Genomic DNA, 23,396 nt, shown 5'->3' with positions numbered 1-23,396 from the left:
AGTATGCCCACTTTGTTCCAATTAGCCATCCTTATACTGCTAAAACAATTGCTGAATTATTTGTGAAAGAGATTTTCAGATTGCATGGTATGCCTGAAGCAATTGTAACAGACAGAGATCCTATTTTTCTTAGCCAATTTTGGGAAGCTTTTTTCAAAATGCAGGGGACTAAACTACACAGGAGCACAGCTTACCATCCGGAGTCTGATGGCCAAACAGAAAATCTTAATAGAACTGTTGAGCAGTACTTGAGATGCATGATCACTGAGAAAGATGGTAGTTGGGTTTCATTGATTCCATGGGCTGAATTTTGGTACAACTCCACGTATCATTCAGCAATCCAAATGTCTCCATTTGAGGCTTTGTATGGTTATCCTCCTCCTAAGGTTGTCCCATATCTTCCCAATTCCACTAATGTTCATGATGTTGATGTTGCTCTACGAGATAGGGATGAGATTTTGGCAAGATTGAAGCTTAATTTGGAGCAGGCTCGATCTAGAATGAAATCCTATGCGGATAAACACATAACTGAAAGGGAGTTTGAGATAAATGACTGGGTTTACTTAAAGCTGCAATCTTACAAGCAACAGTCAGTGAAACGCAGACACTCCAATAAGTTGGCTACTAGGTTCTATGGTCCATTCCAAGTGATAGCTAAGGTAAACAAGGTTGCTTATAAATTACTCTTACCTCCTGATTCAAGGGTACACCCTGTCTTTCATGTGTCACTGTTAAAAAAGAAAGTTGGTGCGAATACAACTGTTCAGGCACATCTGCCACCTTCATTGAACCCTTTGAATCCAAGGTGGTACCCAGCTAAAGTGTTGGGAAGAGGTATTTTCAAGAAAAAGAATGCACCAGTTACCAAATGGCTTATACAATGGGTGGGAGCTTCTATGGAGGATGCAACGTGGATGGAAGCTGATGAAGTTATGAGATTGTATCCAGATTTCAAGGATGAGTAGTTGTCTCTGCAGCAGGATGGGATGTTGGGATACCAACTTATTAGGAATACCAACTTATTAGTAAAACGCAGTGTTTTGGTTGTTATAGCCTATATATACTCTGTTACTTTCATTTTGTAATTCAACTATCAAATATCTATATAAAAGTCTATCTTTTCTCAGTTTTTCTTTATTTTCTTCTCTTTAATTTCTGAGGGTACTCATCACATTGTCTTTTTGTTTTAGATATGTATGGGATAGTGGAGGAAATTACAATAATCAATCATGAGTCTAGTGCATTCTCCATAGATTTATATCAGATGGTTGAATTTTTCATCATATCTATAGAATAGTTCCACATAAAATTGCTATGCACTGATGATGTGCGGGAAGATCTTGTGGACAACTACCCATTGATGCATTTGTCATATAAACGTGCTGGAGTACTGCTTTTTGTCGTCGCTCGTTTACATGTTTGATTGCATTCAGAATGAGTAGGGTTTTATCAACTGAGGTGTCTTTGTATTTCCCATTTTCTCTCGTTTTATTTTTTATTTTTTTATAGCGCAATGATAGATCTTGTAAATTGTCAACTATGTGAGCAAGGAAGTCTATCACTTTACAAAGACAAAGTCAAATTCAGAAAATTTTGACTTCAATGTTAAATAACATTTGGCGATATATATTTTAGAGTTATATTGGAGGAGAAAATTTTTCCCAAGATGAAGACTATTACTGTTCGTAGAGACAAGACGAGATTTTTTTTTTCCTTATTTGTGTCTTTATTGGTAATTTGACATGAGTTGACAAAGTCAACTATTACTTGGAAAAAGTCTACATAATAATTTTGGAGGTATGAATAGAAGCTCCCTATAATTAAACATGGATAGTTTTGAAATTTATTAAAAAATAGATAAATATGATTGATGGGGCGTACCACGTGGCTGATACGTTTGCCCTACCTAAAAATTTCTCAAGTTGAAGTTTTACGAGATGATGGTACTGCTAAGCAAGTCCTATTTGGTGGCCATGTTTAACGCAAAAATTGCATAGCAGAGTGGCTCTCCAGGTCCAAATCATCTTGCCCTAATTGCCACTGTAAAATAATCTAGGAACAACTAATGAATGCAGTACATTTGTCCATCCAAATCAACTGGCCTACAAGTTCGTTATCTCATTTATAATTCTAGCTATATATATATATATATATATATATATATTTCGGTATATATGTATGCAATTAGGCTCTTCTAGTGAGTGATTTTTTTTTTAGCCATTTTAAGGGATTACTTATTAGACCAATTTTTTGATCACATATCGGCATCTCTATCATTCAGTTTTTAGGTCTCTAGGAATAGATCAATTATGCAAATTTTCAGTTAAATTGATGATTATAAACATGAACGGTTGAGGTTGGACAAATTTAGTTCGTCTGTTGATTTAATCTAATTCGATACCTTTACGGTCATCAATTTGGCTGAAAGTTTGTAGAAGTGATATATACATTGAGACCTAAAAACTAAATGGCAAAGATGTCGATATGTGATAGAAAAATGGGTCTCGCAAGGGATCCTTTGAAATGGAAAAAAAAAAAAATAGATCCCTTACTAGAAGGGCCTATGCATGCAATAAACTATATATATGTGTGTGTGTGTGTGTACATATATATATAGAGCTTCTCCATTGCAGACATCCGCAGCTTTTCTTAGGTACAGATTTCCAGTTTTTACCCACGGTTCGATCATATTTTCACATCTTAATTGTTCAGTTTTTAGGTCCTAATGTATAGATCATCTCTACAAATTTTCATCCAAATTGATGATCGTTAAGGCATTCAAAACTGCAATTTACCATTATAAACACGAACGGTTCCGGTTCGACAGATTCGGTTCGTTTGTGTAAATTGCATTTTTGAATGCCTTAACGATCATCAATTTGGCTGAAAATTTGTAGAGATGATTTATACATTAGGACCTAAACTAAACGGTTAAGATTTGAAAATATGATTGAAAAGTGGGTCAAATATGGAAATCCATACCTTTTTGCTTAGGTTCGAATATCCGTACCTGACCAAGGTTGTGTGTGTGTGTGTGGATTCTTCTTCAGAATTCACATGTATGTTTGGGTTTTACGAACTAGGGCTTGGTTTGCAAGTTTTTGAAACTGAGTAGAAGAAGAAGAGTTAGAATTGTTGTCAATGAGCGGACCCACACTACTACAAAAAGTTAATCACACAACACTAATCACACAACGGAACACAAATCATCTGTTGTGTGTTGAAGTCAGTTTTATTATACAACGGTGCTGATTATATTCTGTTGTGTGAATGCCAACAAAGTGATAACTTTTTTATCGGAACTACATTGCACAACGGAATTAAGCATGGTCCGTTGTCTGAGCCTTAAAAATTGAGCGGCAGATTTCCCTCCACTCTCGAGTCTTGGTTGCTTCTTGAGGTTTTCGTTGTGTGATTGAAAACTGGATGCCAAATTTTGAGGAAGCTTGCTTGAATGTCTTCCACAAGGTAAACCTAGTGCAAGTTGTAGAAATTAGACACAGAAATTATACTTTTCTGTTGTGTGAAGTTGGAATATAGGCGGTAACATTTTAAGCCAAAATGCTATGGGCGCGGTATATTTCCTTACATGTGTTTGGCATTTTGATTTTTGTAGTGCACTCTTACAACAGTTTGTTAGGTTTGTGTTGTGTGAGTCACTTTAGAATTTATTTGAAGTTTAATTATGCCTCCCACACTCTTGAAACTCTCTCGACAAAACGAAATGAAACTCCCAGTCAGTCCTCTCAGACACACCCTAAATCTCAGTCCGCTCTCAATCCTCTCTCACAAACCCTAAAGCGGCCTATTTGGATCTCTCTCACCATCCTCTCTCTCTATCTCTGCTCGAAACCCCTATTTCTCATGAAAGCTCTGTCAATCTCGATCTGCATGTCTGCAACCATGGCCTTCATCGTTTCAGCCGTCAAGCAAGAAATCTCCTACAGTTGAAACCATCTCCATGGCCATCGTTCCGTCTGAGTCGAGATCAGCGATGACCAAGCTCTCGACGACCTCTTCAATCGTCTCCGATGTCTTCATCGTCCTCCTCCGCTCTCTAGTCATCCTCAGCCTTCTCTTCTGCCAAATGAACATCTCGTCAGTTTCCCATTTTGTCCTCCACTGAGTTGCTTTTCTTTTTGATGATTTTGGTTTCGTTGGTGACTTGGGTTTTTGAGAAATTAGGGTAATTGGTATGAATTGGGGTTTTGGGTTAGTTGTTTCTGATTCTAGTTTGAAATGCTTATGAGAAATTTGGGTTTGGGTTTAGTACCATGATTTTGATGAAATGAGTTTGGGTGCTGTTTTGATGTTTTCCCTTAATTTCTTCCATTTTGTTATGTTTCTGTGTGATTTGAATTGAAGCAATTGTCTTAGAGGTTCCTCTCGTACAATGAACTATGCTTATGTTTTGTTATCTGTTGTATGCTTACTTTTGTGACCTTAGTTAGTAGCCAGGGTTATGTTATTTCTAATGGTAGAAAAAGGCTCAGCTGATAGAAATTTCAATAATGAAAGGGTAAGTTTTCACTTCATTCTATGGATACATATAATCTATAACATGTTTCCTAATTAACAAATCAATGAAAAAAGCAGGGGTTGAAGGCCCAGAGTGAGTTGGATATGTGCGCCAAGGGGTTAGAGGTGAATGGCCTGAGTAGGCTGATGGGTTCGGAGGCTGTGAATTACATTTGTGTGGAGTGGAGGAGTTGTATGAGAAGATGCTTGTGAAGATTGAGAGCTTGGCCAATGGCTAGCCAAGTTGAGAACAGCTCTGCGAAGATTCGAGAGGAGGTAAAGCTTATACTTGAAATGATCATGATTGTGAATTTAGCAACTTTTTTTGGAGGATAGGATAGTGTGTAAAATGAATATGGGGTTTAGTTGAGCCAGTCAAATAGTTACTGAATTTGTTCAATGTCGGGTTTGTATGCCACGATTCGTTAAGTTATTGGATTTGCGCATATAACCATTACTAAAAGAAGATGATGATCATGAGAGTGTAGTTATTTTTTGGAAGATAGTGTGTAAAATTGGATGGGGTTTAGTTAAGGCAGTGAAATAGTTACTGAATTTATGCAGTGCTGGGTTTGAATGTGTCAATTCTATTTTTTGTTTTGAATGCTGCTAGGACTGCTGGATTGTAAAAATTGCTGAACTCTTGGGCATTTTATGCTTATGTAAGGCAACTTTCTTTTCCTTCTTCTTCTCCCTTTACTATATATAGTTTCAATCCATGAACTTTATTTATGGTAGTTTCATAGTAAAAACAAGATACCAGATGGCCCCATCTTGAATATCAATGCCGCTAGTAATATTGAATAACTTGTATCCATAGAACTCCAAGTAAGTTAATGCCCAGTTGTGTACATCTTTGAACAATGAACCAACTCCAATCGTTTCTGAAGTCGTGGAACACCGATTGATGGCTAGTAGAGTTCAATTCATTGAATTGACTAAAGTGGTGAGCTCGGATACCGAACTGAATAAGAGGAATTGGATGGGCTCTGCTCGAGGATCACAGTGCATAGTAGCTGCAAGTTATGCTTGTTCAAGATCTCTGTTAGCTCAAATTGAGTTAATTTGATGTCGAAGAAGCTGTAGACTCAGTTGGGTTTTTGACAAGCATCAAAGGTAAAATTAGAGGTTCTGGGTGGAATTGTTCTCTGATTTAATTATGTCCTAAGTTTGATTGACTTAGAGTTGAATGGCATATTGTTAGTACACGAGTTGAATGTGAATTTGGTTGAGTTACGGAACTGGGTTTGCCCTTTTGAATTAATTGATATTTTATTTGTGTATTAATTTTGTTTCTGATGGGGTTGTGGGGGGTTTGCGTTAGACTATGAGTGAGGCTCTGGAAACCCAAGTGAAGAGCAAGGTCTCCATCAAGGTAATGTTCTTTATTTCATGTTTGTATTTCTGGGTTTTCGTATCGAGATTTGAATTACTGAGATGCTTTGTTGGGTCTGACCATGCGTCTCCCATGTGGTTTGCTTGTGTATTTGAGTTGACTTTGTCTTAGAACAGTTGTATGGTGTTTGGTGAAGTGATTGTTCCAGTGATTGACTACTATTATCTGGGTGTGTTCCACTTGGTTGTGTTATTGTAGCGTGGTTCCTGACTTCCTATTATGTGTTGATGTTATCAAAGGAGCTTGGTAATTACAGACATGCTCTTACTGATGCTGAGGAAGCAATTAGGCTCAGAAACACTAATGTCAAGGTAGTACTAATTCTTGAACATGTTCTTGTTCTTAGCTGGGATTTGTTTGCAAAGTTTGAATAATTGGTTGTTTGAGGTGTTAAGCATATTTGGGTGTTGGCTTAGGCATTTTACCAAGCTGCGAAATGAGCTCCAATGAACTTGACTTTTGATTTGGTGGCTGGGCAGCTCTTGAAAATAGTCCAAGTCCAAGATTAATTGGAAATGACTTTTGTTTTGATGTTGTTTTTATTAGATGTCCTAGTGAATAATTTGTTTCCAGCATTATATGATTGATTGTTTGCGAATAAATGAAGTTAGATGTTTCTGTTCTTGACTATAGTACTATATGAGCAAGATTCTGAACTTTTCCGTTTGAATTTGCTAGAAGTGTTGAATGAAGCGTCATCATAACCTTGTGATTTCTGGTTTCTACTTGCAAGATAAATATGGTTCATTTGAGATAATTTAAAAAGAGGCAGATAGCCGAAACTCCGTGATATTGCTTTTTGTTATTCCCCGTATCTCAGTAATTGTGTATATGTTCCAAACTTCTTAAATTCATAGATTTGCAACTAGTCAAACACATCCAATTTACAGTTTTATGATAGAAAGTTAGTTAAGTAAACAATTATCTACATCAAACAATCTGTTTTCTTTTTATTTATTTATTTACTATATGCTTTGTTTGTCTTGTCAAATATCTCAATCTTTAGTTTCTTATGATTCTATTAACACTTGTACAGTTCTATTCTCTAATTTCTACTTGGTTAAACCGTTTGCTACACTTGCAGTTTTAGAGGCTCTTTCCGAGGATTTGCAGGTTAGACAATTAATTGCTATCTTATTCTTGTTATTGTTTAAATTAAACAAATTGAGAATTTCTTCTATCAACCTTTACCTTCTCTGTGCTCTGTATGTGGTACATTTGATATGTGGTGAGTTTGATCTCAATGTTTGGAAATGAAACTTCTTATAGGTGGGTCTACGAAGGAGTCATTGATGATCGTTATGGTGAATGTTTCATTGCTGAGAACAAATCTTTTCAAAAGGTATTGTCTACTCTAAATGTGAAATAGATCAGCTTTCCATTGTACTCGTCAATCTACTCGGAATATGTGTTTGTGTATTATCAAATACAGCGAACACTCCTAAAGTAAGTTCCCTTACATTTCTTTTGAGCATATTTAGTTGGTCTCTTTTCCAGTACCTATGTTTTCTAGCATATTTCAATTGTTAATTTCTTTGGTAACCTGCTAGGTACTCACTCAGAACTTGTGTTCAATAGCAGCAAGCAATTAATGGCATTTTAAATGCATGGCCACAAGAAACTAATGTAAAAAATTATTATAACCTGCATGGTTGCAGACGTGCAGATATATGGGTAGAGTGGCACTGTGGGCAAAGCATTTAGGACTTGTTGAAAAATGTTTCAATCAGCTAGAGAGTCTTCAATGTGTTCAAAGGGTAAGATCTTTGGGTGAGCAGAACTAGAGTCAATACTAGAGCTTCTACAAGGTCCTTGTCCATCATGTGTAGGATCGATGACGTAAAAGATCGAGAGGGTGCTTATCATCTTTGCCTACAAGAGAGCTTCAGCAAGAACAAATAAAGGTGCATTAAAGGAAAGCGCCAGTAATCTATGTATTTTAGGTCTTCCTAACTAGAACATTTTACAAGTACAGACTCAATTTTCTATGTTTTCTGAATGGTTTATAATGCTCACACAATGGTTAATAAAAATAATATGTTGTCTGAGTTCTTCTCACACAATTTGTTAAGGCAATCCAAGTTGTCCAAGGTTAAGTCATACAACACAATACAAAACCATGTGTTGCATGATGATAAAAGAGTTCAAAATTGAGGCTTCTCTTACAACAGTCACTGGTTGGTACCCAATTTGATTACAATATTCACACAACGGATAACCAAATATAGTTGTTGTGTGAACTAACAACCAACAACAAAAGAAAACAAAATTCTATTGTGTGAGATTCATAACACACAACAGAAATAAAATGATCACAGTTGTCTGAGTAATCAACAGACAAGGGAGATAATTTTACTTCAGTTGTGTGTTACTTACCTCAGACAACAAATATTAAGTTATTTCCACTGTCTGTTATTAGTCTCAGACAACAAAGAATGAGTTATATCCGTTGTCTGTTATTAGTCTCAGACAACAAAGAATGAGTTATATCCGTTGTGTGTTATGAATATCAGACAACAAAGAATGAGTTATATCTGTTGTGTGTTATGAATCTCAGACAATGGTAAATTTTCTTTTCTATTGTCTAACTATGCCGCGGCATCCCTGCGCATGCCATTCCAGGCACATGCCTGCGCAGAATTCACACAACGGAAACTAGTATTCTGTTGAGCAAAGTACTATCACACAACGGTGAAATCAACGTTGTCTGATGTTTCAATCACACAACACTCACTTAGACCACGGTGAGCTTGGTCATCACACAACACAAATCCACCGTCGTCTGATGACCTTTTTGTAGTAGTGCCATATGGATTATTTACTTATCGTATTGTAGTAGGATTATAGTTTTTTTTCCCACTTCAATCACATGCATGACTTTTTCTACAATTGTTTGTATAATTAAGTTTTTATTTCTGGTTCAGTATGCTTGTTTAGATTGTGTTTTGGGAATCACGGGGTATACCCGATCTATTCTTAATTTTGTAGTGAATATTACTGATGGCAGTTCAATTTATGAGGAAATTGACAATGGGATAGTAGATGACGTCCTTATCGAAGAGATAGTAGATGAGTAGATGACGTTCTTATATATGGGCCACAATGTTACTATGGTAAAACATGATTTGTAGAAGTTTCTCTAAATGACAGACCTCAAAAAAACTCAATCTTGTTTTAGAGAAACGAGAATTGAGAGAAAATTGTTGTGTATTCTCATTGATAATAGGGACCTTTTTATATAGCGGATTACAATGCATAGAATCTGAATTGTACAAGGAAACATAATCATACAATGAATGGATATCTCTAAGATATTCCCCGTGATTATCTCTAATTAAAACCCTATTACCACTAGGTCAAGTAACCTAGAGTTTGGGCCAAACAAAATTTGGATTTACTTAAACACTCCCCCTTGTGTAGCCTAAATGTGGTGCTTCTCTTGTTGCTTTGGTAAAAATCTTGCCGAGTAACAAAAACCCTGTGGGATAAAAATAACCTCAGTCGAAGGGGAAAAAGAGCACAACACATCCTTCACGTTTTGAGACCATACATGTAGACATCTCCCCCTGATGTCTGCATCTCCCCCTAATGACTACGGTCATGGGAGTTCGGATAACTTCAGCAAACGATGATACCAACATGTTCCTCGAAAGTGGAATTTAGGCAATGACTTAGTGAGCAAGCCTGCCACACTGTCCTCGGATTGAACCTAGTTCACTTTGATCTTGAGGAGAGTTTGTTGTTGCTGATTATCCTTGGTGTTGTCACTTTTGATGTAGTCTTGCTTCATTTGTTCAAAACAAGCAGCATTATCCTAAATGCTCGCAGGCTCATCTGTGGTAGACTTCAAACCACAATTTTTCAAACATGCGTAATTATGGATCTAATCCATAGACATTCAAGAACCACTTCGTGAAGAGCAATGACTCTGCATTGTTCGAAGATATAGCGATTAGGGTATGTTCTGTAGACCTCCAAGATATCATGGTCTTTACCCATGGTGAACATTTAACCAGTTTGGGAATGACCTTTTGTGTGGGTCAGAGAGATACCCAATATCAGCAAAACCTTCCAAAACGCTTATCTTTTTGGGATGGGGATAGTGGACGCAGGCCAGTGTTGGCGGTATTCCTAGTGTGTGATGGTTCTGAATCCATCATCTCTCTGTAGGGATAAAGTATGCCCCCATCAGTCATACATCTCTAATATCGAAAGATATCTTTTTCCACTAATCCAATGGTGTCGCGTTGGCGCACAGCTATACCTAGCTAACAAGTTCACAACATATGAGATGTCCGGTCTTGTGCATTGATCTGAGTACAATAATACGCCTATTATACTTAAGTAGGGTACTTCTGCCTCTAGCACATCTTCGTCATCATCCTTCGGAAGAAGAGGACTATTTTCAGGATCAAGACTACAGACGATCATGGAGGTGCTTGAAGTTTTGACCTTGTCAAAATGCCTAAGCATCTATCAACATGATGCTCAAGTTCCAAACCGAGACATAATCGTGTTCTCCCAAAATCCTTCATCTCAAAATCGGATTTCAAGTGTTCAGCGATTCCCCTTAACTCTTTAAGGGCTTCCAATGAAGATCATGTCCAACATGAACAGTTATAGAATTCAAAACTTGTTATGGAAACGCGCAGTCATATCCCTTCCCAATCAAGTAGTCACTTTAGTGAGCGTTTCAATATTATTATAAATGCGCTCTGTGGTCTAGAGCTACTTGACTTGGATAAATGAAGTCCACCATGAACCTTCATGTATATTCCTTATCTAGATCCCCATAGAGATACGTGGTGACCACATTCGTAAGCCGCATGATCAGTTATTTGGAAACTACCAAACTGACAGGGTAGTGGAGTGCAATGACATCCATTACAAGAGAATATGTCTCATCGTAGTCGATTCCAGGGCGTTTTGTGAGAAGCCTTGCGCTAAAAGGTGAGATTCCATCTCTTTTTCTCATCACGCTTTCTAACGAAGACCCATTAGTCAACAGGTTTTATGTCAAGAGGTGTTGGCATCACTGGCTCAAAAACCTTCCTCTTTGTTAGAGAATCCAACTCAACCTGGATCGCATCTTTCTATTTAGGCCAGATTTCTCTACGTTGGCATTCATTTATCAACGGAGCATGGTTCGATTTCATCAGACTCAACAAACTCATGTGCAACGAAATGCGTGACTACATCATCAATTATGATGAAGTATCTATCCCACATCTCATGTACACTAGTGTAATTTTCATAGAGCTCTATATTCTCAGGAATAAGTTTTAACGTCGAGGCGTCCCTCAACGATAACCATAGTCCGAAAGATTCTAATGAGACGGATTTTGAGTCTAGATGATCAAAGGATTGGAATGTGCCAAAGTATCATTCGAACCCACGGGCTTCCCACGCATCCTAGCTGGGGCCATGGCCTATAACGTCAGAGTGCCACTCTCTTTAGCGTTAACGCCGCCATGCCTACCTCATGTAAGATGGCGCTACGTCCTCTCGTAGGGACATCCATCCTTGCTGGCATGTTTGCAGCATATTTGTGTGATCTCGTCACTTTAACGGGGATCAAATGAGACATGGTGGGAACAGACCACGACAATTCATGTCGTTTATGCGGAACATCCATGTTCTTATCTCCCCCTAATGAGGGGAATAATGTCTCATCAAAATGATAACCCGCAAATCTAGCGGTAAAGAGATCGCCTTGTAAGGGCATTAAGTGGCAGACGATTGTTAGAGTCTCAAATCCAACGTAGTTGCCCATTCGTCTGTAAGGATCCATTATAGAGCGTTGTGGCAGCGCAATTAGCACATAAATGACACAGTCAAAGATGCATAAGTACGATACTTGTACCCAGTCACTAGCTGTAACGCAGAGATAAATTGAGTGGCGGTGGGTCGTAGACGAATTAACATAGCTACATGCGATATTGCATCACCCCAAGCGGATATAAGGAGATTGATGCACATTACCAATGTTCTGACTACCATTGTAGTCGTTTTCGCAAGACCATTTGGTTGTGTTCATGAGAATATGATGTCCAATATCAGTCCCAATGCAATAACCATCAAAAGTTTTTGATGTAAACTCTCTAGCATTGTCAAGTCTAATTGACTGAATAGGATGATTCGGGGAGTGAGTCCGTTGTTATATGATATGGGCTAGGAGTGTAGCATAACCATATTACAAGTTGACAATGGCACAACACATGACTAGCGTATTTGCATGTTAACCAACATCATAAGATATTTAAACGTCCCCAGGTTGGTTGAATCAATCCACAGAATCCTTATGGATTCTATGTAAGAACAGAACAAGTATTTTCATATCCTTTGCATAGGATGGTCTCAGTCCTAATTTCCCTAATGAATAAGCTTTGTAAACAAGTGAGAGACTTTAGAAGCAACCAATGAGGATTTTAGTTAGGCCTGAGCGTCTGAAACACTATTTGAAGCAAAGTTGGTGATTGCAGCATCACCTGGGGCGTCATCACCATGATGTACGCTATCCATGGCGTCATGGATAAGGACTATGCCAGCCTTAGGCTGTTGGTTGACGGCGGCGACGGTCACACTTAGTCCAGGAATCAACTTTCGATTCATGCTTCGTTTCGCTAGAAGGAAATGATGTCCATGTGAAGTCTTTGGTAGACAGATCATCATATTATGACCAAGATGACCCATCCTGTCGTGACAAAGTCAATATGTGTCTAAATCCAAGAGATCTTCTCTCATGACTTTATTGGATTTAATAGCTCAAATAGAGTCCACTAGAGAGACACATAAATTTCTCTAAGATACTCATTTGTTCGCAATCCTTAGAGGTATTGCAAAGGAACTTATTTTCGTTCTCTACATGTGTTTTTACATGAAATCTGTTGGCTATTCATGGGTGCGATTGGCCCTAGGAGCGTAGAGAGTTTCTGTGACAATAATTAAGGTGCCATTTGGCAAGTGGAACTTGGACTATTCCATATCCTTGAATTAATACTGATGGCCCAGCCATCGTAGTCACAAAATAATATGCTCATAATCAAAATGGAGTCATAATGAAAAGAACTCGAAATTTTATTCATAAGCCAACAAAGTTACATCATTGTCTCTTTGACGAAAGAAAATCTAATCCAAAATGCTAGGTAATGCAAAACAATGGTAGTCGTCTAACTTCTTTCGGTAATTCTAAAATAAATGTGACCATGTGAGTAGAGAGATGTCGGTGGAGCAAAGCTCGATTAAGTACTACTAATTTCAGAACCTTCCTAAACATCACACTTACTTTGGGTGAGCCTACTTTGAAGAAATACTAAACCATTGGCATCTACTACAAACATATATGACAATTGCCTATTACATCTCTTGGAAAATAAAAAGACTTAATCAAAATTGCCAGTCTTTAGATCTTGTCCTTTGAATGTCACGCCCCTGATTTTTACACAAATAAAAATCGATATATATAACCCCATAATTATATATGCGTGAACGTTCAGTCATCAATACAAATACCTGGAACATCTTTCCCTTAAAATAAGTACATACTGATGCCCTGAACTAATCCAAGTTAATATACACTCGCTCAACAGAGTTATATATTACATAAGCTTACGAATTAAATTGCCATCACAAAATAAAACGTAAATACTCCTCAGAGTTCACTACAAAACGGAAGTCATAACAATGGCAAAGCCAGATCAAATTTGCTTCCTACCAATTCTGCTGCCAACAAGATATCTTAGCTTCAACCACGATTTCCCTGACCTGCAAGGTTAACCCCTACACCGTTTGAATAGTGCATCGGGTTGTCACACAACAAACCCGGTAAGCTTTTGCAAGCCCGTATGAGTAACTCAAAATAACTCACACCAAATTACGGGATAAAAGCCCGCACAACTCACACCAACACGAGGAAAACCTTTCGACTCGAGAATAAGGAAAACATACCATGCTTCCCAAAACAATACTCTTTCCCAAAAAGGAAATCACAAAAGTCACACCGTGACAAAATCATATAAATCGTTAACATAACAATTCAAATATGATTAATCGATCCAACTTGGATAAAACACATACGAACATCAATCATACCTATCGTTAACCCAACAAATAGCATATGATTCTTAGTCCAACCTAGACAAAATACGTACCCAGGAGTCATAAGTAACCTACTTAGATCCATGAGTTACCATGGCAGACATACTAGCGCTCTAGCTTATCGTAACCACTCGCCCGGCTAACTACGTGATTCCTTATTTCTTGCCTTGGTCACTATCAGCGACCTGTCACCATCTGTGACATATGATCTTCAGACCCCATTTGGTCTCAGATCAACCATTAGTCACCATCTGCGACTTATCACCATATGTGACATATAGAATATGATTCACAAGTCCTCCCAGGACATTTAAAAGAAAGAATCCCCGAAACTCTCTTTTAAAGAAACACGTACTCATGAGCATCAGATAGCTCTCCACTAACCCCATGATGTACCAACAACAAATCAGTCCAACCTAGACACACAACACATCAATACAGATTCACCACGAGGCCACTAATACATGAATACGTATGTATATATATATATCCCATAATATATATATATGTACACACATAGTCATTCACTCAGAAATGCAACCAATACATGAATACATATGTATATATATATATATATATATATATATCCCATAATATATATATGTACACACATAATCAATCATTCACTAAGAAATGCCACAATACATCTATAGTCACAGTTAATTCCATAACTCTAAGACAACATGATAACTAGGCTCATAACACAGATAAATCATTGGTCACCATCTGCAACCTATCACCGTCTGTGACTCTTGATTTTCATACCTCGTCTGGTCTTAGAACCAACTGTTGGTCACCATCTGCGACCCATGCTTTTCAGACCCCATCTGGTCTCAAGTCAACGTTAAGTAAGTCACACCTGACCTAAAAACGTTACGACCATCTAGTTCCGGCTTTTCCCATCCCTGCTCACCATCTGTGACCCTTGGTACAAAGACTAATACATTTAAAATGAGTCACGCTTGACTCCAAAATGTAAGGTCAAACTCAATGCTTTTCAAACAATAGAAAACATCTTTTTCCACAATATTGTTTCTATGAAAAGTCCTATTCAACAATAATATGAACCCATCATGCATATTATTCATCACACATCATCCACAAGAATATATATATATATATATATATATATTTCACGTAAATATATATATATATATATATACGTAGTCATTCGCTCAGGAATGCCTATTAATACCAACTATAGTTTGCAGTTAAATAATTAACGCCAAAACAATAATGGTAATTCTGTTCATAATGAACCTTGTGAGATTACTCACCTCGAAACTCCCGCTGCGTCTTCAATACTGAACAAGGCAGCCACACCACAAAACAACCGTCCAAGGATACCTCGTCAAGCACCTAATCACATACGGTTTCAACTTAGCAACAATCCACAAACGATTTAAGTCCGAAACCCCCGTTTTGAACTAAAATTCCCAAAGTGACGCCAATCGAGGCGAAACCACATCTGAGACCACCCAATGTCTCCGGAATACTTCTACAATCGATATGCCAAAACCACAAGTCGATCGGAAGCTCGAATCCTCACGGATCGAAACATCGAACGGTCCGAAACCGTAAAAATCACAACATGCTCATACGATCTCCAAAAATTACAAATAATATATTGAAATGCTCGTATCGACGAGTAGATTGAACTCAGGAACAGAAACTATCCTTGAGGTGGCCGAAAACAGCCGGAAAACACCCCCACAATGGCGGCACCGCCGCCGGACCAAAGTCCGAATTTGACAAAACTCCCAACACCAAAGTTCTTCATCTCAACTCCAATTTAAACTTTCATAACTAACACAAAGTCTAAATCATAGCCGTTTGGCCGGAATTTACCTCGCAACATCTGAAATTCGATGAACCCTAGAATTTCAAAGCTTCGATTCGTCCTCCACAAGTGAAATCGTCCCAAGCCGCTTTGGGAGAAGCATCAACGTCTTATGGGTTTCAAAAGACCTCAAGAAACACCAGCAAAGGTGGCCGGAATCGGAAGTTCCGATCTGGGTTCGAAGCATCGCCGCCGCCAAACTTTCATGCTCCAATTCTTCCACAATCCTCAAGAGGGGATTGAGGCGAAGAGAACCCACTTTGAATCGCATCCTATGGTGGCCGAAGGAGGGAGAACGAAGCCGGCGAAAATGGAGAGGCGATTCGGGCTCGGGGAGAGAGAAAACCGAGCCAGGTTTCCATTCCAGGTTTCCCAAAATGGAAACCTGGCCTTTTTTGCAATTTCCGGAATTTTTTGTCCTTTTATACCAAAATGGAAAGTTTTTCCGAAGCCCATAACTTCTTCATACGAACTCCGATTCTCGCATTCCGCATGTCCACGAACTCGTAATGACGCGCTCTACTTTCGTGAAGGAAGTTTTTAGAGAATCCCAACGTATCAAAAGTCAACCTTGAACCCCCTAAAGTCATACCTTTCAATTAATTAATTCGTCCGAAACACTTCCGCTTTGTCCATGAGCCACGAAACCGTCCAATACCCATAATTTAAATTTTGGAAAATCCTCGGAAAATAAATACGAATTTCTAGGGCATCACATTGAAGTCTTCAACCCTTAGAGCGAGATCGTCATCTTGATCGTCTTGCTCCATGTAATTTGCTTCCTTTGCTTTACGATACGTCCTGTACACGTTAGCAACATTTTGGGGTGCATTACATGCTTTAGCCCAATGTCCGGACGCTCCACACCGAAGACAAGCATCATCATGGTAAGGCTCCCTTGATCGAGGTGAACTTAGAGCGTGTTGGGGACGCTATGATCCTTGGTGGCGCCACCACCATAGCCGGAGGCTCTGCCTCTCTCTCTCTTCACACGTTGACCTCTACGGTTTCGTGCACGAATATCTTGGCGGTTTCCTTCCTCTTTGGGGCGAGAATATGGACTAGAAAGTCCAGAATAATCCCTTTCCTTAGGGTTTCACTCCTGGCACCCTCCCTTAGGGGCACAACTATAATTAGACTCCGGAATTGGCTTTTCTCCCACGGGTCTAGAGTTATGGTTCTTCACAAGTATGTTGTCATGCTTTTCAACTACGTTCATGGCACCAATAAGATCATGAAATCTTGTGATGCGTCCAACATTAACATCAATCCTATAGTTCTTGGCTATCATCAATGCAGAGACGGGGAAGGTAGGGAGTGTCTTCTTGATCAACATTGTATCAGTGATTTTCTGCCCACAGAATTCCATCAAAGACTTGATACGAAGTGGTTCCGAATTGTAGTCAAGTACAGACTTGAAATCACTAAAGCGGAGGCTATGCCATCTCACTTCTAAATCAGGAAGCAGAGAGTCACGAAAGTTGCCAAAACGCTGCTCGAGTTCTACCCATAGCTTTTTGGGGTCTTCCTTATTGAGGTACTCATTTTAGAGCGCGTCATTCATATGCCTTGTCATGAGAATTATGGCTTTAGCTTCATTGGCCTCTCTCGTAGCTCTATTCACTTCAAAAGCGGTAGCTTGTTGAGGAGTAAGCATGTTTTAAATTGGCTCTTGGATTGTACTTAGGATCCCATCAGCCTTAAGATGCTGGATCACATCACGGACCCACTTGTGGTATCATGCGTCTGTTGTCTCTAGTAGAGCGAAGCTCACCTTGTTCAGGTTACTCATCTTGAAAAACAACAAAAAATTAGGGTTAGTTTCGGAGCGAAAAAGGCTACCAGGAAAACAATAAAAATTTCTGAGCGTAGTCGCTTCCAAGAAATTCGATTCCAAGAGGGGTTGGATTAGATCGAAATAATAATGTTTGTTGTCGATCGTTTTATCTCAACAAACTCTAAGTTTGGAGGACTTTACAAGCTCCAAGCTTGGAGTGAGCACGAACCGCCACAGTTTGGCTTAATTTGGTCTCCTCTATGATAAAGAAAGGGGGAGGGTAAAAGAAGGGAGGTTGCAAGTCCCCAAAAAAGAAGAGAAATTGAATGTAAAAACTCTAAAAACGGAAACTGCTGACGTGGCATAGGAGTTTCTAACGTGGCTGAGATGACGTTAGCAACTTGGGTTGCGGCTGCGGCTTGGGCCTCCTTGTTTTTTTTTTTCCTCCTTTCTTCCGGTTCAAGTTGCAGACCAATAAGGTGGCCGATTCACGTATTTGTAGGCCGGTTATGGAGAAAGTTTTTTCGGTTCCCGGATTCTGGGAACGAGGCGCTGTTGGTGGTGAAGTATGGCTATTGGAGGCGGAGGGGAAGGCCTTGAACTGGGCAGAGGAACTTCTGTCACTTCCAGAGGCCGGTTCAGTGTTTTTCCGGCCGGTTCTGGTGGTGGCGACGCCGGTTTTGTACTTCTGGAGTTGAGAGCTTCAAGGTGGGCGGCGATGGTTTCTGAAATTTGAAGGCTACGAATTTAGGGTTTCAGGGTTAGAGCTTCGTGCTAATAACGTGTTTTAGAGAAACGAGAATTGAGAGAAAATTGTTGTGTATTCCCATTGATAATAGGGGTCTCTTTATATAGAGGATTACAATGCATAGAATCTGAATTGTACAAGGAAAGATAATCATACAATATTGTACAAGGAAAGATAATCATACAATGAATGGATATCTCTAAGATATTCCCCGAGATTATCTCTAATTAAAACCCTATTACCACTAGGTTAAATAACCTAGAGTTTAGGCCAGACACAATTTAGATTTACTTAAACAAATCTGATATTTTATATTTTCATGTTTCATATGTAGGTATATAAAGTTATTTGGTACATGAATGTATGATAGAGTTTTCGATCTTTCTCAACAAAATAAGAAAATTTTGAGCAATATTGCTCGAAGTTCTCTAACACACTAAGGCTTCGTTTGAGATTGCTTTGCTTTTAAAAAAAATTAGCTTTTGTTCCAAATTTTAAATTTTATTATGTTTGATAAATAAATAAAAAGTAGCTTTAATTGAAAGTTATAGGTCACTGGGAGCAGATTTTCTCAGATGTTGTTTTTAGAAGCCGTTGTGGATCAAAACACACTCTGCAGTTGTTTTATATACTGACAACACTTTTAAAAATATTATTTACCAAGAGTTTTTCTATTGGAACCTCCAAATTTACTCACTTGACCTCTATGCTTTTTACACCTCCCTATCAAATTTTTAAATACTAAATTTACTCATGAAACCTCACTAAAGTTCCCCAAATAACCTCACTCATATAATTTACAAACAAACTAAGATCTTTATAATAAAAAACTTTAGTCGTTTCAATGATTTAATTACTCTATAAATCTTAATTACATCTTCATTCCTTAATCAGATCTCTTATCCAATAAAAAAAATCAAACACAAAGTATTGAGTTTTAAAAATTAATAAAAATAAAATAACATGAAATATTATGTGATTTTTTTTATTTACTTTTTCTTTTTTAGCTGTGAAAAAAAAAAGATTAATAATTTTTTCTTAATGTTTCTCTGTACCTCATGATTAATTATTTAAATATTTATTTATTTATTTATTTTTATTTGCTAGCTCTGTTTTTTTTCTTTTTCTTTCTGCAAATATAATGGATAGATATAGATTTAGGTCATAATACAATTTATTTTGTTCTCCCTGACCAATATGAGTTCAATATGCATATCATACATTTTTATCTTAATCATAGTTTTATTTCTTATTAAATATATATGAATGCTTTAATGAGTATATAGTGAAATTGGAAAATGAAAATAGATAGGGAAAATAATAAAGAATGCAATCTAATATTATTGAATTGGAAAGTCTAGAGAAAATAAATATAATAATTTTTTTGGTATAATTATTGTCCTTAATAGTCGTTTTATAGTAGGTTATATATGTCATTTAATAATTCATAATATAGTGAGGTCAAGTGAGCAGATTTGGAGGTCCCAATAGAAACTCTCATTTACCAAACACGAAATTGTTTTAATTCATAGCTGATTATTTTCACAACACATCAACAACAGTTTTTTTTTTTTAAAGTCACAGCAATCTTTAACTAGCCATAAATCATAGGGCTTAAGGGGTTGGTTAGGCCCAAAATAAAGAATGTCATTGGAACCGTACGAAGATGACTGACTGAACGAAAACTGGGCCAAGTGACCCATGTGGTAGATTCGACATGAACTCATGAAGATGGAGTTCGTGGCATATTTGTTCATTTCGGACGGCGTGTTGAAAAACAGAAAAAGTGAAAAGCTATATATACTCCATTCTCCATCACCAATTTCTTGTACAGAAAAACCAATTATTCCTGGCAGCTCAATTCATCTCAAAATGGATAACGGAATCAAGAACGGTGCTGAAGCCATAACAGTCTCGGCTCTCAATTGTATTGATCTCTCAACCACAGATACTCACCAATCCGTCTCTCTACTCAAACAGGTTCATAAAAGTTCCGAACTTTCATGTTTCATTCTATCTGCCTTGTAAAGAAAGTTAATCTAATTCCGGGTTTTTAGGCCTGTTTGGATTGCGGTTTCTTCTACGTGGTAAATCATGGAATAACCGAGCAATTCATGGACGAGGTGTTTTCACAGAGCAGGAAGATGTTCAGTTTACCGTTGAGTGAAAAAATGAAGCTTTTGAGGAACAAGAAGCACAGGGGATATACCCCTCTTCTTGATGAGCATCTGGACCATGAAAACCAAGTTCATGGTTGGTTCTTTATATTTATATCACTTACAAAAACTCTCATACCTTTGCTAGTTTGTGTTTTCTGGGTCTTTGTTCTTGTTCTGAAATAAAAGTTGGTTCTTGATTAGTAGGAGATTACAAGGAGGGGTATTACATAGGAGTTGAGGTAGCTGAAGACGACCCAAAAGCGGAAAAGCCATTTTATGGTCCTAATGTTTGGCCTGCACCAGGTAATCGACAAATAGAGTTAGAAATGTTGCCAATGTGCTGTTTCATTTAATTCGACTCGCTTTTGTGTTTTGGGTCTTTGAGCATGTAAAAGTATGTTATTGATCACCTTTTTGTTGTCCTGGTAGATATCTTGCCTGGGTGGAGGGAGACCATGGAAGAATTTCATAGACAAGCCTTGTAAGTTGTACATTCTTTACTAGGCATATGCTTCATAGGATGGATGAGGGCATGCAAGCTTGTGATACAGTGTTTCTCCGGCGTGAGAAGTCTGATTAAATTTCATGTCTGCAAGCCGACTTTGCAATTTTGTTTGAAACTTTCTGAGATCATTCGAATAAGTATTTCGTTTAGATTACTACTTCCTAGAATGATTGATATATGCTGGTTTCAAAAGTAGATGTTATGAGCTGTTTTGGTGTACATTGTTTCAGAGAGGTGGCTAAAGCAGTTGCTAGGCTCATAGCCCTTGCTCTTGACCTTGATGTTCATTTCTTTGATAAGCAAGAAATGCTTGGTGAGGCTATTGCGACGTTGCGCTTACTACACTATGAAGGTCTGTTGGAACCTTTGGAATCTTATGAAGTATCTTCCAGTTCACTTATCTAAGAAAATGTTCTTCTTTTCTTCTTATATATAGGAAAAATATCTGATCCATCAAATGGAATTTTCGGAGCTGGAGCGCATTCTGACTTCGGTCTCATTACCCTTTTGGCAACTGATGATGTCTTAGGTCTCCAAGTAAGAAGGCTGATCTGAGATTTAGCTATACTTCTACTAAAGACTGGCATAACCGATAACTTTGCATCATTGAATCTGTTATTTCAATATCAATATTTCATTGCAGATATGCAAGGATAAGGATGCCAAACCTCAGTTGTGGGAATACGTAGCTCCGGTTAAAGGGTTAGTTATTCAACCAATGATTGGAGATTGATAAAAACCAGAGTAGTTTAAGTCTGGTTAATTCAGATGTGCTACGGTTATATGCCCATTAATTACCACTTTTAACACTTTCTTAATTGCACTCCTTTAGCTGGTGATATATTGTGAAGCTTCTCTGTATAAAAGAGTGAAAATAACATATATTGCAAAAACACCATTTTGATTCAGAGGGGTGACATTGTTTCTCTTTTTCTCTTTTTCTCTTTGCAGAGCATTTATAGTGAATCTTGGTGACATGCTGGAACGCTGGAGTAACTGTATTTTCAAGTACTGTACATGTTTCTTAGTTGTAACTATAGTCCACAGTGCATTCATGTGCTCCTAGAAAATGAATGCTAGCAATTTCAGCCGCTGTGCAATTCGTTTGGCTCATATTTGCTTTCTCCTTTTGGAATTCATGTATTCAACTATTGTGTGACACTTGTTCCTGCTTTCAGGTCCACATTGCATAGAGTTGTAGGGAACGGTCGAGAGAGATACTCTGTATGACCCTCTTCTTCTTTTTTCTCCTTTTCTTTCACTTTAACTGTATTAACTTTCAGAATCATTTACATGAGGTTGCCTGCAATGTCAATGGTTTTATCTGCATCTGAATTCTGCTTTGGCTCGATTCCTCGACTTTATGTTTGGATATGGGCTTTATTATATCTACTGCTTTCGACTCTAATGGAGATATATCTGATTTTTCTTCTTTTCTTTGGCAGATTGCATACTTTATAGAACCTAGTCATGATTGTCTTGTCGAGTGCTTGCCTTCCTGCAAGTCAGAAAATAACCCTCCCAAGTGAGTGTTCATTCTTGCACAATTATAGTTACTTCAGCAACCGAGTTAGCTGAACTGTGAATCTGCATTTGTCTACTTTGCCAGGTTTCCTCCAATCTTGTGTCAAACTTACCTGAGCCAGCGCTATAGTGATACTCATGCTGATCTGACTACCTACGGAGAAAATAAAAACTAGGTATGCAACTCGTCCGCAATTGAAGATGAATCTCCTTTCTAAGATAGCTAACATAATTTTTCGGATAGGCACAAGTGTTGTACTTGACAATGTTAATCAGTATTCAAGATTCCTTTGTAGATTCATAAAGTGCTCCGCTTTGGTATTCTTCCGGTCGAAGATTGTTATATGTTCTGCAACTTCAGGAAACAATAAAGGAAATTAGCTGTTGCATTCTTTCATGTATACTAAAATGAAAAGGAGGTTACTATATGAAAAACAATAATGAGCCTTTACCTCTTTTAGTGAGATAACGATGGTGGAATTGGAATCTCCTCTTTATCACTTTTGCTTTACAATAATGCTGGGAAGTGGAAAAGGTCGATGATTGATAAAGAATGAGGGATAAGATTGTGGGAGAACCAGCACCAGCACCACCTTTGCTTCAAAAGAATGGTTGTGGAACCTTATTATGAATCTCAGAATTACTGAACTAGTTAAATGGAGTCAATTTTATTCCTCTCTAAATTCAATACGATGTTCTGGATTGGTATCGTCCCACTTTTATAGAGATGTCCTTCAGGAAACAATTATATCAAAATGACATAAGCTGTTGCAGACTCTAATCTGAATTGGTCTCTGATGGGGTGTGATGAGCAAACATCCGAGTCAAAATA

General features: G+C 37.9%; 1 protein-coding gene across 3 annotated transcripts; it reads left to right on the top strand.

Annotated features, from left to right (window-relative positions):
* Positions 1-20,085: 20,085 nt before the first annotated feature.
* LOC112189882 (2-oxoglutarate-Fe(II) type oxidoreductase hxnY) lies at positions 20,086-23,024 on the top strand. Of its 3 annotated transcripts, XM_040514288.1 has the most exons (12): positions 20,086-20,356; positions 20,434-20,629; positions 20,737-20,838; positions 20,965-21,016; positions 21,271-21,392; positions 21,477-21,577; positions 21,684-21,742; positions 21,992-22,048; positions 22,219-22,264; positions 22,486-22,565; positions 22,650-22,740; positions 22,861-23,024. In XM_040514288.1, exons 1-11 carry the CDS (start codon positions 20,102-20,104, stop codon positions 22,738-22,740), a joined length of 1,161 nt encoding a protein of 386 aa, XP_040370222.1. In that variant the 5' UTR covers positions 20,086-20,101; the 3' UTR covers positions 22,861-23,024. The 3 variants fall into 3 exon arrangements, with proteins under 3 accessions (XP_040370222.1, XP_024185028.1, XP_024185029.1); XM_024329260.2 differs by having other exon boundaries at positions 20,087-20,356; positions 22,650-22,965; XM_024329261.2 differs by having other exon boundaries at positions 20,089-20,356; positions 20,740-20,838; positions 22,650-22,965.
* Positions 23,025-23,396: the final 372 nt, after the last annotated feature.

The sequence above is a fragment of the Rosa chinensis genome, chromosome 2 (genome assembly GCF_002994745.2).
Source record: "Rosa chinensis cultivar Old Blush chromosome 2, RchiOBHm-V2, whole genome shotgun sequence".
Classification (NCBI taxonomy): Eukaryota; Viridiplantae; Streptophyta; class Magnoliopsida; order Rosales; family Rosaceae; genus Rosa; species Rosa chinensis.
This window is presented reverse-complemented; position numbering and strand designations above follow the sequence as displayed.